We start from the raw sequence: 15,634 nt of genomic DNA on the forward strand, positions 1-15,634 counted from the left end.
AAAGTGAATCCACTTTGTTAGGAAAGGCGCATCTCAGTTAGCCCCAAATAGGTTAAATAAATAAATACAAACACAAATGTATAATGCCAGAGTCTGCATAGCCTCTTGCTGTAGGACACACAGAGGATCTGTTGGAAGAAGAAGACAAGATGCATGCCGTGCTTGTGGGCCAGGATATATAAGGCATGTCATTATGTAGTGCCTAAAGGACTGGCATTGACATGGGTGGAACCAATGTCATCAGGGGAACAAGACAAGTAGTCTGCTAGTATTAGTAGAAGTCTAGGGCAGGAGCAAGGGCATGGGAAAAGATGGCCAAGGGTCAAGAAGTCTGGTAGGGTAGGACATCAAAGATCCAGAGTCACTGCATATAGGTTAAGAAACTGCACAGAAAAGACACATTGAACAAAGGTTTAATATATTCTGTGCTGGGCCCTCCCTTTGAGTTACCAACCAGAGGGGCAGGCAATATTTGAAGGTCCAATGTGATTTCAGACGTTGTCTCACATGATTGCACTTGCTCAGTGTGACTGTGATGTATGCATACATTTGTAGATTACGGCCCTGGTCAGTGCTGAATATGGAAATTACTAACTCTGAGAATCCCACCAGCGAGCAGGGTGTGGGGGGTGTCGCTGGAGTTCACAGGATATTTTTCTAAGCCCCTAATAAACATTTCTATTTCAGGAGATTAATTATTAACACCTGGGAAATAACCCAAGAGAGGAGGAGTGTTTCCTATGACGGTGCAAGCAAAGTATAAAAGATGCACACCTTTCAAACCTGCAAAGCTTGTGTAAATACTTTCTGCAATTCTCACAGGCATTTACACCTGTATTCTAACCAGAGGTCCAAGCGGCCTAGTGGGTATGTTTCTCTTCGAATCCCGGCTTCAGCAACAAATGCAAATTCAAAAACAATAGATCTCTTGAGGGGTGGAAATGGTGATCCAGGGAGATCTCGGATCCGGGAAAATCCAGCCCAATGACCAGCGCTGGTGGTGGAAGCATCTTTTTTTTAAATATACAATATAGACAAGGACCAAGTCAGTAGCAATGGTTGCCAATAATTCCTGACAGGCATTGGCGGCAGGTGAGACTGTAGGAGGCAGCACAGTGGATCAGAATGCTGGCCAGGAGCCATGGAATGGAAAGGAAGGGAGCGCGCCGCTACCCAAACACCAGACCCCAGGATGTTGAAGACCCCTCCGTCAGCACAAAGCTGAGGAATCGTCGTGGGGTGCCAGCACCATCCCAAGGATAGCAGGATCCCATTGGCAGACCTCGCCAAATCTAATTATGCCTACAGTGGATCTGGAACACAAAACCTTTGCGAAATCAGCTGGTGTGATAAGTGCTGCCATTCGTCCGTGATAACCACAGCATAAATGCATGAAACAAAGCACTGCTGTTTGCTTTCTTGCCTTCAATACCAATTTAAGGTGAAAACGGCTGCATTTGAGGGAGAGGAAGGACACACAGGAAGCTCCAGTTGCAATCAATGTACAGGATTTCACTGCATAAGTGCTGGTAAAAGCACTTGCTTTCAGAGCAGAGGCTGGAAGGAGAGGCAACCTCCGAGCGTTCCCAACAGCCAAAAAGAATGTCCTCTTGTGAAACTTGCACTGTGTTGGTTCAGTGTGAATCCATGATGTAGGGTTTTGTGTAACATTCCTCCCTGGCAATGCCATTCACGCCCTCACTCCAGCGCTAATCAATGGGCTGGCTCTTGCTGGGCCCGATCCGAGATCCGGCATCAAATGTCTGGCCGGATCTCGGACACGGCCTGCCTCAGCCCTGACAAGGCTTTACTGAGCGCCCATTTCCTCTGAGGCCATCACTGTTGAAAGCAGTCTTTCTACATGCTGGCAAAACTATTAATGCGAATCTTACACTTTCACAAGAAATAAAAAGTAATTTCCAAACTGCTGCTTAAACTTGCATTCACTAGTTGTCTTTTAAATGTTTTTCCCTTTTGTCAGACTACCACACAAATAACTTGTCATTTTTGTGCCCCTGCCTTTAGGACTCATCACAAGTTAGGTGGAGCAGTAAAATGCGACAGTAAACATATTACTGACGCATTTACCCGTCCGCCCAATCACGAGTTGGGCGGAAAAATGTGAATTTTACCTGCAGCTTTTTGCTGGAGGTAAAAATGACAATTATCCGCCCATTTTCGGTGCTATTAGCGTGGAGCGAATAGTGCCAAGAAAACCCCATTGTACCCAATAGGAATGGGGATTTACCTCTCCCCGCAACTCAGGGTCTGAGTTGGGGTAACGCTAATTGCGTTGGGTGTTATCCCGATACCACCCAACTGATGATGAGGCCCTTTATGTTTTATTACAGGTTATATTTATAGAGATGTTCTATGCTTGTCAAACTGCTTAATCACAAATAAATACTTCTTTTGTGCGGACAGCAGTGATATTTTGGGTGCACCACTGCCATGGAAGTCATTTAAAGTGATCTAATGTGTGGAGTTTGAAAAGAAGCAGCATGAAAGTAATTGCTCCATTTTTTAAACTACTGTTTTCAACATTTCCTTTGAGCAGAGTTCGAATGCCAACTGCGCGCCCTCTGTTGTAATACGCACGGGCTCGTGCATAGGCATCTTGTGGAATGTTGATCTACGCTCAGAATCAACATTCCGCAGCAGCCGTTGAGCGAGGGGAGCCGTAGCTAGAGGCTGCGGGGTCTCGCCAATAAAGAAACTTAAATACAATTACCTGTATCGATGTAATTGTGTCATTGGCGACGAGGACCGGGATTGTGGACGAGACCCTGTTCCACGCGTGTGCTAGCCTGCTGTCTGGCTCCCCATCGTCTGGGGCGCAGTCGGTGTGGACGGGGGCCGACTGCCGCTGGACCTTCTGGAGCTGCTGCTGCGGGCTTGAAGGCCGGGCGGGTGGCTGCCCGTGAGGTGTGGAGGTCGAGGAACTGTTCGGGCGAGGAACCGTTGCCCCGGATCGGAGGCCGGTGAGCGCACCTGCATTAGCTGTCTGCCGGCGGCTGGCCCCGCATTCGTTGTTTGCTGGCAGCTGGTCCAGCCCCGGTGGAGGTTGAGGAGCTGCTTGAGCGCCCAGGCGGGGTGCTGCCGGGCTGCCGCCGGTTGCCTGGATCAGTGGGACTGGGCAGAGCGGGCGCTCACGCCGTCAGGTGCGGAGGACGAGGAACTGTTGCTGCCGGTTGGCCGGGGGCAGTTTGTGTGGTGCACCGGATCGGAGGCCGGTGTGCGAGCGCACCTGCAGTCCGCCGGCAGCTGGCCCTGTATTCGCTGTCCGCCGGCAGCTGGTCCCGCCCCCAGGGGTGTTCCTGCGTTGGAGGCCCAGCGGGAGCACAGGCATTGGCAGGCACCAGCAGTTCTTCCGGCAGTGAGCGCCGCCCCGATAGTGTCTTCTGGCCCTGTATTCGATGTCCGCCGGCAGCTGGTCCCGCCCCCGGTGGCGTTCCTGAGTTGGTGGCCCAACGGGAGCACAGGCACCAGCAGTTCTTCCGGCAGTGAGCTCCGCCCCGATAGTGTCTTCGTAGATAACGAGGAGGGGCTATGGTGACGTCTGCGTGCTCAGAGCTTCCTGCGGTCGCTCCAGGGAAGCAGGAGGGGCTGCAGAAGCAGGCGCAGTGTGCTTTATGAAGCAGCTGTCTGTGGGGATGGTGGATTGGTAAAAAACAGGATGAGAACACCATCAGCTACGTGGCCTTTAAGGTGGATCTGGAAGTGTGGGGGGCTGGTAGGGTTGGGACATCCCACATCGTTGGATATATCTTTGGTTGTGACTCACCCTGTGCCAGGATTTTGGTTGTACTGCATATGTGTGGGGGTGCACGCTCACAAGGCCACAAGGGAAGACATCCGGGTGCGGTCATCTTGGTTGATGTGGTGCCTACTGACTCAAAGTGTCTCTGATTATAAGGGGCACTTAAAAGTGTGTATAAGTTATTTTGGGTGGGCACAAGGTTTTGGCCAGTAAAGTTGACCATGTTGCATACAGCAGCTATGCCTCCACCAGCATTTCTGCCTAACCCAGGAGAGCCAGCGGTGCCTTGGGAGCAGTGGGTATATGCCTTTAAAGTATATTTGCGGGCTGCTGGTGGGGCAAAGTTTAATGATAATGAAAAGGAGGCTGCTTTGCTTAATTGTATTGGTACGGAGGGCTTGAGAGTTTTTCGTCACCTGCCTGGAGAGAATGTAATGGTTCAAGGGGGAGGTGAAGGGGAAATGGTTGTAAGTGCCTATGAGACGGCTTTGAAGAAATTGCAAGTACGTTTTGGAAAAAGAGTTAATTTGGTTTTAGAGCGGTATAAGTTCTTTTCTAGGGCACAAGGTTCCACGGAAAGTATAGATTCATATGTTACTGCCTTACGTGCGCTCATGGCTACATGTGGGTTCCCGGGTAACGGTGAGGAACATATAAGGGATCAGATAATGATGAAAACGTCAAATCAAAAAATCAGAGAGAGATTGTGGATTGAGAGTGATCCATCACTGGATAAGGTTTTGGAGATTGCTAGAGCAATTGAAGCCTCCAAGGCGAGTGTACAAATTGTTACCGAAAGGGATGGAAATAGGGAGACGGTGCATGCGGTGGTGTCAAAGTGCAAGAAGGCTCTGGACAAAGGGGTTGTACAAGGGAATAGAGCACCTAAAAGTAAAGAAGTGTGCAAAAATTGTGGTTGGGCAAGTCATACAGTGGATTCGAAATTCTGTCCGGCTAGCAATGTAGAGTGCAGGAAATGTAAAAGGATAGGCCATTTTGCACGAATGTGTAAAGGGCAGGTGGTCGCAAATGTAACTACAGAAGAGTTGACTATGGGCCTGGAGGGAGCTTCAGGTGGGGGTCCTAAACAGACTGTCATATTACATGTGGAGCGTGGTGGGCGGAAGGGTCCATGGGTGTCAATATTGGTGGACCAGCACCCGGTGGATATGTTGGTGGATTCTGGGTCACCTTATACACTGGTGTCTCCGGAAGTGTATCAAGAGGTTTTGGGTAAGCCGATCTCTACTTTGTTGGCTCCAGATATCAGACCGTATGCATATGGGCAAAGTTCCATTGAGCTACTGGGTTATGATTGGTCAAATTTTTCATTCAAAGGAAGGCAAACTTTAGGTAAAGTGTATGTGGCTAAAAAAGGGACAAGTGTGTTGGGTTGGGATGAGCAGGCTGCACTAAAAATACAAATTCATCCAGGTGAAAAAGAACCGGTTCTCAGTGTCAGGGAGAGAAGGGAAGAGAAGGATGTAAGAGTTACTCCTACAGTGCTTATGAGTGAGTTTCCGAAGTATTTTCTGACATCCTGGGAAAGCTTAAGGGCTTTACGCATCGCATTGTGTTGAAGAAGGGTGCAGTGCCTAGAGTTCATAAGGTGAGGGGGGTGCCAGTTTCAGTGAGGGAGGCATTTAAGGCGGAATTGTCTAAGTTGCAGGCGGCAGGAATAATAGAACCCATCGAGGCTTCGGAGTGGTTGTTTCCTGTGGTTTTATTGAAGAAGGGTGATGGCAGCATCAGAATGTGTGTGGATCTCCGGGAGTTAAATGCCAGCATATGGGTGGATCGGCATCCTTTGCCAAATATTAATGAGTTGCTCTTGACGTTGGGTGAGGCTAATTATTTTTCGACTTTTGATTTGTCAACGGCGTATCACCAAATTGACCTACATGTTGAGTCGAGACCTCTTACTTCATTTGTGACTCCATTCGGGGCGTTCAGATTTTGTCGTATGCCGTTTGGTTTGGCTTCGGCAGTATTTCAGAGGCTAATGCATCAGTTGTTTGAAGGGGTGGTGGGTGTCAGCTACTTTCAAGATGACATTTTGGTTTGGGGCAGCAGCAGGGAGCAACATGATGAAAGGGTAAGGAAGGTCATGCAAATTCTTAAAGAGAGTGGTCTAACAGTAAAATTAACAAAGTGTCAGGTGGCGGTGGAGGAGGTCACATATCTGGGACACACTGAGTTCACGAGGTGCAAGTCCAAAAAGGGAGTTGGTACAAGTGTTGAGGGATACGCCACCTCCGGTTAATAAGGATCAGCTAAGGGCTTTCCTGGGTCTTGCAGAGTATTATGTTAAATTTGAGTCAAATTACGCGGAAAGAACTGTGGCCATGAGAGCTCTTATGAGGAAGTGTGTAAGATTTGTATGGTCTGCGGAGTGTGCGGCAGAATTTGAGCTGGTTAAGAGGGAGGTGGAGAAGGCTCCATGTCTGAAATCATTTGACCCAAAAAATAGAACTGCGTTGACGTTGGATGCAAGTGAGGTGGGCCTAGGGGCAGTGCTGGAGCAATGCATCAATGGGGAATGGGTCCCGGTGGCTTTTGCTTCGAGGACCTTGAGAGATGTGGAAACCAGGTACTCGGTAATAGAGAAAGAGACTTTGGCAGTGTTGGGGGCTTCAAAACATTTCAGGACATTTGTGTGGGGTATACCTTATGTAGTCAGAACGGACCATAAACCGTTGGTACAGGTATTTTCTTCCAAGGGAGTCATGGCAGTATCCCCGAGGATTGCGAGGTTGTCTGTACAGTTACAAGATTACAATTTTTCTTTGCAGTATGTTCCGGGGAAATTGAATGTTGTCGCGGATTGTTTGTCCCGGTTGCCAGTTGTAGAGCAGGATAGTGAGGGGGAAGTAGGGAAGGAGGATGATGTGCTGGAGTGTCAGTTTGCTTTGGTCACTTCAGCTGTGGAGAAGTCGGTGTGGGATCAGGAGTCTGAGGGTGACATTGAGTTAAAGTGGATTAAGGAAGGTTTGGTGAAGGGGTGGCACACTGTGAAGGAGAGGCCGGAAGGGAAAGGTTATGGTCAGGTTCTCCAGGAATTAGCAGAGGGTCCTTGGGGTGTCTCGAGGGGTAGTAGATTGATACCCCCGATAGGTTTGAGGGGGAGAATGGTGGAATTGGCACATGAAGGTCATTTGGGCCGATCATTGACTAAAAGGAGATTGAGAGAGGAGTATTGGTGGCCGTCAATGGACAGGGATGTGGAACAGGTGGTGAAAGAGTGTCAAGCGTGTTCTGTCATTGATAAGAGTAAGGTACTGCATCCACAACCGGTGCATCCTGTTGAGGTTCCAGAGCAGGTATGGTCGAAATTGGCTTTGGACATTATGGGTCCATTCGACTGTTTAGAGCCTGAGTCCAGGTACATGTTGGTGTTGGTGGACTATACGTCCAGGTGGATTGAGGTGGTGGCGTGTTCAGATATTACGACCAGTACTGTAATTGATTTTCTGAGAAAAGTGTTTGACCGTGAGGGTTTACCGGCAAGTTTAGTTACGGATAATGGTGTGCAGTTCACTTCTAGTGCCATGAGAGAATTCTTGGAAAAGCATGCCATTTCGCATTATAGGACAGCTCTGTACAATCCTTCGGCAAATGGTCTGGTTGAAAGGGCCAATGGCACGATTAAGTCAGCCATACAATTGGCGTTGGCCAATGGTTGGAATTGGCAAGAAGTTGTGACACAATATTTGGCTGCATATAGGAGGACTCCGGCCGTGCTTACGGGAAGATCTCCATTTGAACTAATGAGGGGTAGGAAGGCAGGTACAAGGTTGAGGACATTGGCTATGGGGGGTGGTGGCCCATGCCAGATGGATTTGCAAGCAATACATCGCAGCATTTTAGAGCGCCAGCAGACTATGGAATCCTCACAAAGGAGTAGGAAGGAGTTGAATGTAAAGCCTGGGGATCAGGTGTACATAAAGAATCCTAGATTAGTTCATAAAGGGTACAGCACTTTTATGCCCTCGAGGAAGGTTGTTAAAGTGGGAAAAGGGTATGTGCATTTGGAGGATGGCTCTGTTTGGAGTAAGAGGCGTGTGGCGGTGGATGGATGTGGACGTGTGGATAAGGATGGGGTGGAATGGGAGGAGGAAACACAGGAAACAGCGATGGATTATAATCCTGTGGTGTCTCAATCCATTGGGAGTGAACAGCAAGAGGGGGTACCAATCCTAGGTCCTGTTGATCCACAGGTAAATGTGGAAGTTCAGAATGCTATGGCTCAGGAACCTGATCCAGTTCAACAAAGGGATTGTGTGGGTAGGAGCTGTGGGCGTCCCATAAGATTTAGGGATTATGTTTGTTAAGAGTGGAGTACATTTAATATTATCTATGCTACTTGGATGGTTATATTTGTTAAAGTAAGTGGCATTTATGACATGTCATGTGATGTTGTTTCATTTTCCATTGTTAAGAAAATTTGTAAACATTTTTATCCAAGGGAAGAGGATATGTTGTAATACGCACGGGCTCATGCATAGGCATCTTGTGGAATGTTGATCTACGCTCAGAATCAACATTCCGCAGCAGCCGTTGAGCGAGGGGAGCCGTAGCTAGAGGCTGCGGGGTCTTGCCAATAAAGAAACTTAAATACAATTACCTGTGTCGATGTAATTGTGTCACCCTCCTTCAAACCCTGCCCTTACCCTGGCCCTTGTGGGATTCCCCTTTACATTTTTTTCTATTTCCAGCACTGCCCAACTCTCTTGCTGTGGGGGTGAGCCCTGGCTTCTGAGTGCCTTAATCTGACGCCATATCCTATCTCACAAACACGTACACATTCAAACACTTGTTAATGTTACCTTGGTGACAGTCTCTAGCCGAACTTCATTCAACGCTGCTTCGTCTGGTCTGACTCCAGTCAGGACCTGGGCACAGGGCAGGGCTACGATAGCGAGAAGTTCTCTGCTTCTCTGGAATGCCGGGCTCTTCATTGCTTAGCAACCACCTACCGAGAGAGTGTCCCGACAAGGGAAAGAAAGTCTTGCACCCTGCACTGCCGAGCAAAAAGCGCCTCTAGGACCTTCGTAAGCTCACACCTTTTTCATTTTTTTGTTGGCAGGGACGGGCTGAGGCTTGTGTGGTCCACGGGGCCCCCCGCAACATGGGGGCCCCAGTTACGCCACTGCAGAAACCGGAATACGGTAATACGGCACGTTAATTCCGCACCGACCAACTCCAAACAGTGATTTTGTGAATGTTGGTTCCTTAGATTGTTAATGCTCCATTTCAATGTATATGCTTTTGACACCAAAGCAAGGGATCTGAAGCAAAACTTTGCTCATGGATTCTTCTTCACCCTCTGATAGTTCACTCTACCAGAGAGCTCTTTTCCAGACTCTGGTATTCATCATTGACTCAAAGACCTCACGATTTTTGGTTTACACAACTGTGAGTTGTACTTAACTATTTTTACTTACCTTGGAATATTGAAAGCGTGCCTATTGTTATAAATGTTATTTTTATACTTGCCTATGCGGGTCTTTATATTTACTGTTTCTGCTTAGTGATCACTGTACAACACAACAGTGCCTTCTTCCTCCTTAGTTCAGTCTTTCTGATTGGGGGCCCGTAATAATGGTTACAGTAAATCATTGGGAAAGATTTGCCTCACCTTTGTTGAGAACACACAGAGTTGTAATGTTGCAGGTTCAAGGACAATCACCACCAGGTCTCCCAAGGTTCCTGTGGAGACCTCGGATGGTAGGAGGCACAACCAGATTCAGTCCCATGATCAACAAGAGATTGTCACAGATTTCTTCAATGACATCCAGGCCTGGCTCTCCTATATGAACCTCGATAGCTTCACACCCTAGCTCCCCACATGCAGCAAGTCTGCTGGGTTTTACATCGACAGACACCTCTCCTTCAAGCAATACATAGCAAGGAAGACACAAATGGCCTGCTGCCAACTTTTACTCCTGCGGAAAGTCAAGCCTTTCATCCGTGCAAACAATGAGTACAAACAATGAATGCAAACAGATCTGATGTCCAAGCCTTAGTCCTCTCCCAATTGGATGGTAGTGATGCCCTTTTAGAAGGCCTTTCAGCGAACCCACTAGGGTCCCTGAGACATGTCCTACATGCTGCAGCATGACTCAAAAGAACAGTGCAAATTTGCCTACATTACAGTGACTCATCAAATTTCACTGGCTACTGCTGCAAGCGTGTATCACCATCAAATCCTACGTCATAATCTAAAAAGCTGTTGCCCTCAAGTCCCCAATCTACATCAGTGACACGCTCAGCATCTCCAGAAGCGTACGATCCACCAGAAGTAAGGGCATGTACAGACCTGAACTTGGCTCGTACAAGAGGGTAAGAACCCCTGTCTATGCTCCCACAATCTGGAACCTCCTCCCTGTCAACACAAGACAAGCCCTGGCTGTAACATTTCAAGAAGGAGCTCAATACACTCTTCTTCAGGGGATGGCTTCTCCCTTGCTCACTCACACTACCCGCCTAACTCTCTGCTCCCACCGGTTTTCTTCCCTGATTGCTTGTAGAACCCCTGCTGCCAACGTGCCTACCCAGCCACTCCCCCATTGTGAGATCCCTGCTCACTTGTATCTCTGCTTCCTCACTGTGTACTTCCCCCTACGAGCTGAAAATCAAGCTGTTGCTATCTGAAGCTAGATCTGTGCTCAATACATACCCTAATAATACTAATAATGATTAAAAAAAGAACAAAAAATAAAAGTCTGGATTGAACGTTTGGAATTACAGCACAATTTAATCCACCAAAAATCCATATGGAGTCAACCCTCATAAGCCTGTGGTAATACCATAGGACCGAGTGGAGGTAACAATAACTGATATTGGGCAGTACAACTGCATATTTATCTCTAAACTAGTAATGATACCCAAAAGCTTTTTTTTCGCTAAACCCAAGTGGGCAGTGGTAACATGGGACTGGGCTAAATCTATAGAAGGATTTTGGAATGGTTTTGAAACCAGTAATTAAAGGCAGAGATAAACATCACCTCTTGGATCTGGGTGTGCTTGATATCAAGTCATTGTTTTCCTGTAAAGAATACTTTGTTTCTGTTAAGAACTTATTCATAAGTACTACGTTTCCTGAATGCATATTTCACCAGTGGATCCTCACTTTGGGTTGTGCTGAAGTCATTACTTTGGAAGGCATGGGCCGACGGAGGGGTTTAGGTCGTGTTATCATGGGCGGATGCAGATTCAGTAGAAGCAAACCATCTATTTCCTCCATTAGTTATATCCCAAATGTCCTTTTCCCTCAGCTCCAGCTATCAAATAAGCACACAATTCAACTGATCTACCTTTTCTTCCTTTCAGGCATCAAATGTTATTTCACAAATGTTTAACAGCACCATGCCTTTATTTCCACAATATTTATTGATTATGAAGCCAGATGCAATATCCCTGACCGCAGTGCCATTATCCCTAATATCTAGTAAGCACAATGATTTGTAGATCAATTTGCATAAGAACACCATTTTTTGCTGGCAGCTGGTAATCTTAGACTCTATATAAATCAAGGCCTGCAGTTCTGGTTGACCTCGAGCACTTGTGTATGCTCTTCGTGTAGGTTTAGAAAGTTCATGGTCATGTTGCCCTTTACATACCTGGGGTTTTCAGTGGGTTTGACTGGTTATCAAGTGATGGTTGAATCCCACTTCTACCATTGTGTGTGCAAATATGTTCAGTGGCAATGTCGACCGGGCACAAAAGCATTACAAGTTTTGTTTTCACAAATTGCCAGTTAATTTGTATCGTGTAGGCTAGCCTGGCCACTGGCAGAGCCCAAAATGTGTTTCTGGACTAAAACCCTGATAAACCACATTCCATTAAGCCCCTGCACAAAAGGCACATGAGCCTCATCCAAAAATCAGATCCTTTATCCTTATGTTTAACTTGTGTTGGGACTGCCCAGAAAGGTCACATCCAAGGGACTTTCTGAATCATTATGACGAAAGTAAAGCTGGATACATACCCGACGGTTAGTAAAGTAGGTGTAGCACTCTTTCACCAGGATGGTTTTAATAATCACTGGATCCATGATGGCGAGCACCGGAAGTCTGCCATCGTAGGTCCTACAGCAAAAGGAAAATAAAACAGACATTTGCTGAAAATCCGCCCTAGCCATCAGGTCACAGAGACTGACAATCTGGGGGGTAGAGAGTCTCTGCAGAAGGTTGCGGTTGCAAAAGCGTTACTAAATTATTGTTGTTCATCATCATTCACATCTTTACACCAAAGTAGTTGACTGTAGGATTTGTTACTCTTCTCCATTTAAGATTTTATTTTTAAATAGAAGACCAACCCATGTCCTTTTATATCATGCCTCTCAAGGGGTTAGGGGGGCTGCTGTCAAAAAAGTACCAGACTATTTTGCCACAGTGCAACTAGTTATTACAGAAACCCCTCATGGTATTTGCATTGGGTACAAGAAACTGCTCAGGTGCAAACGTGCATTGAAACAGTACAATTGTGACTTTTTTGGCCCAATGAAAATGCCAAGCAAAATCACTTGCACCAGTGTAAACTGGTCCCGGTCTCCATCACGTTCAATCAAACTCCCTTTGGCAACCCCCTAATTTTATGCATCAATTTTATTAACACCATTTAATTAAAAAGTATATAACAACAAAAATCCTGGCTATCATATAGCCTAAGACCAAGTTCATACATACATAATAAGTGAATCCCATTTCATCTAGTTCAATAAAATTGGGATATTCAAAAGATATGGGGCCTCATTATGAGTCTGGCGGTAGCCGTGCCGGTTAAAACTGCACCGCTGCCGCCACAGTCATTTTTTTATGGCACCCGGCAATGGGGATGCCGGAAAATATTACTCCCCATTCCCATTTGAGTCCCATAGGACTCAACTGGAATGGGGAGGCCGGTAGCACCAGCACCATTAGTAACGGTGCCGGTGCTACCATGAAAGTCTGCGGGTGGGTGCTGTTCCGCCCACCAGGTCAGACCTGGCAGGCGGGAGGGGACCCGCCCGCCACTGGCATAACGGGTTGGCCCCACATCACCCGCGGTGCGGGTGGCCCAGCTAGCACATGTCCTGGGAGGGGACCCCACTTGGAGAAAATAAAATGAAAAAACGTTTTTTCAACATTTTTTGGGGGATTTTTCTTTTTGGATTCACTCTGTATTCATAATGAAATTATTTCTGTATTAGAATAATTTCTTTATGAAGGCAGAGTGACTACAAAAAGAAACTTTGTTTTTGAAGTCCGAGGGCTCCCCCACGGAGGCCTCCATGTCATGGGGTGGAGGAGCCCTATGACTTCAAAAAGAAATAGTATATTTTCGAAGTCACTCTGCATTCATAAAGAAATTATTTCCATTATGGTTCGATCCTTAACGGAAATAATTTCTTTATGAAGTCAGAGTGACTTCAAAAAGAAACACTTTCTTTTTGAAGTAATAGGCCTCCGCTCAACCCCATGATGTGTGCATGTGTGAGTGTATTTTGAAAGGATGTACACTTAAATGTGTAGGTGGCTGCCTGTGTGAGTGTATGGTGAAAGGGTGCACACAAATGTGTGGGTGGCTGTGTGTGCCTGTATGATGAAAGGGTGCACACTTAAATGTATGGGTGGCTGCCTGGGTGTGCCTGCATGGTGAAAGGGTGAACACTTAAATGTATAGTTGGGTGCCTAGGTATGCGTGCCTCTATGATGAAAGGGTGCACACTTAAATGTACGGGTGGCTGCTTGGGTGTGCCTTTATTGTGAAAGGGTGCACACTTAAATGTATGGATGACTGGGTGTGCATGTGTGTATATGGTGAATGTGTGTTCTTGTGTTCAGGAGCGCAACAAAACTTACATTTCGGGGCGGGCTAATCCTTCAAATGTTGGGATAGGCGGTAACTTCACGGGCGGTGGGGGAGGGGAAAACTTATTTGTGTGGGGGCATCAAACTTCTTTACACATTTTAATAAGACTATTCTAGTGCCGCTTCAATATTACAAGCCGTTAACTCTCTCCTTTAAGTCTGAAAGCATCCACTTATGGACTGCTGTGAGAATGAGCGGTCTCCTGTTCCCTCTCTACCCTTCCAATCACTCCCCATGGCATGCAAGTACTAAACCCACATCACGATTTAAATTAGCTAAAAAAAATTGGCATTTGAATGCAAGTGCTAACAGTGAAATGTTTTACGCTAGTAATGGCTGGCCCCTTGTTAACAGCAAAACCCAGGTGCTGTTTAACATCTGTGTCCTGTTCTGTCCAGCAACTGCTCTGAATGTCAGCCAGGTTGAGTCAACATAGCCCAAAATTTCAGGGGGGCGGGGGAGTGCTGAAACCCAGTCAATTCAATGGTGTTACGCCACTACCTGTGTTTAATGCCTTGATTACTTACTGGTAATCATCATTACTCCTAGCCCGATTCTTCCTCGTCCCTGTACTTGTTTATAAGGCAGTACTTGTGTATGAGGCAATCTGCCCCATACACAAGTACTGGGATGAGGTAGAGGTATATGGAGGTAATGCCTGACTTAGTCACATGTAATCTTCATTACTATTAGTGCCAATCCTCCTCATCTCAGTACTTACCTATGAGGCAAGGAGTCTCATACGTAAGCTCTGGGACAAGCAAGAGGGATGTGAAGGTAATTCTGGGCCAAGGAGCAGATTTTGGAGGTTGGGGTAGGGCGTGGAAGGCAGAAGGAATGTGTGGGGGGATGGATTGTGTGATAAATCGTAATGGTTGTCTATGTCCAGACTAAGCAGCCATGATATGTGGTATTAGTGGCTAGAGAGGCATTTTGATGCAGCCAGTCTGGTCATTCCTCAGTTTGGTATGACTGTTATTTAACTGCGCATTTCTGATAAAGCAGTCCTGCTAAGTGTAATTACCTCTCTACACTAGCATTTGGGTGCTGCCAGTCTAGCAGTTTCTTCCTGCAGCATTATATATTTTTCTGGGCATCTGTGACAAAATGATATGATATAAGTAATTTACAACACGCCTGTATACAAGTGTTTCTAGGCGCGACAAGACAAGGGAGGGAAGACAGAGGGAGGACAAGACAAACAATCTTACTAGGCCTTGTGTCATTCAGATTGTGCAAGTGCGAGAACGAGACATGCAAGGTGAAAGGGAGGGGGAAGTGCAAGGTAGTGGGGAGGGGAAAACAGGGCAGTAATGTTCTAAGTAAGTGCCGCCAGGGCAGCGCAGCTCTGAGTAGTGCAAGGAGAACAAGGGACTGTAGGGTTACAGTTACAGCCCCTAAGTGCGTAGTAGGACCGGAGGCAGTGCAAGGGTGACTGATCAAGAAAGAACCTGGACTCAGTGAGACTCTGAGCGTAGCCAAGCAACCAGTCGGTACAGCAGACAGGTAGGTCAGCAGGGGAGGGAGAGAGAGAAAGCAGAGAAGAGGAACGTTTTGAGCTGCTTCCGGAACATCAGGTGGTCCGCTCAAGTTTGAGAGGGGAAGGGAGGTCATTCCAGAGAGAGGCACCTGCAGAGGAGAGATCTACCCCCCACTCTCTGCCTGGAGAAGCATCTAATCCGTAGAGAGTTGGAGGAAGGGATCGAGAAGGAAGGTATTTTGGAACAGAGCGTTGGATGTAGTGTGTGCTTGACCCTCGAAAGCCTGGTGGACAATGCAAAGGGTCTTAAACTTGATCCTTGCTGCCACCGGGAGAAGTGGAGAGATTTCAGGGCTGGAGAGATACGATCCCTGAGCTTGAGGCCAAGGATACGTCTCAAAGTTCTGTTCTAGATTAGTTGCAGAGGGCGGAGAGTAGAAGAAGGGAGATTGAGAAAGAGGCTGTTGCAGTAGTCCAGCCTAGAGAGAAACAGGAGACTGTGAGCTTCTGGGGGAAAGTGAGAAAAGGAAGAGTCCCTT

General features: G+C 47.0%; 1 protein-coding gene across 1 annotated transcript in view; it reads right to left on the reverse strand.

The window, feature by feature from the left end:
- LOC138569530 (cytochrome P450 3A29-like) overlaps positions 1-15,634 on the reverse strand; it is a 334,912-nt gene that overhangs the window by 169,461 nt on the left and 149,817 nt on the right. The window contains exon 4 of the mRNA XM_069647585.1: positions 11,751-11,850. Coding sequence (XP_069503686.1) covers positions 11,751-11,850 — 100 coding nt within the window. The remainder of the gene's footprint in view (positions 1-11,750; positions 11,851-15,634) is intronic.

The sequence above is a fragment of the Ambystoma mexicanum genome, chromosome 2q, assembly GCF_040938575.1.
Source record: "Ambystoma mexicanum isolate Mex_15411 chromosome 2q, UKY_AmexF1_1, whole genome shotgun sequence".
In the NCBI taxonomy this organism is placed as follows: domain Eukaryota; kingdom Metazoa; phylum Chordata; class Amphibia; order Caudata; family Ambystomatidae; genus Ambystoma; species Ambystoma mexicanum.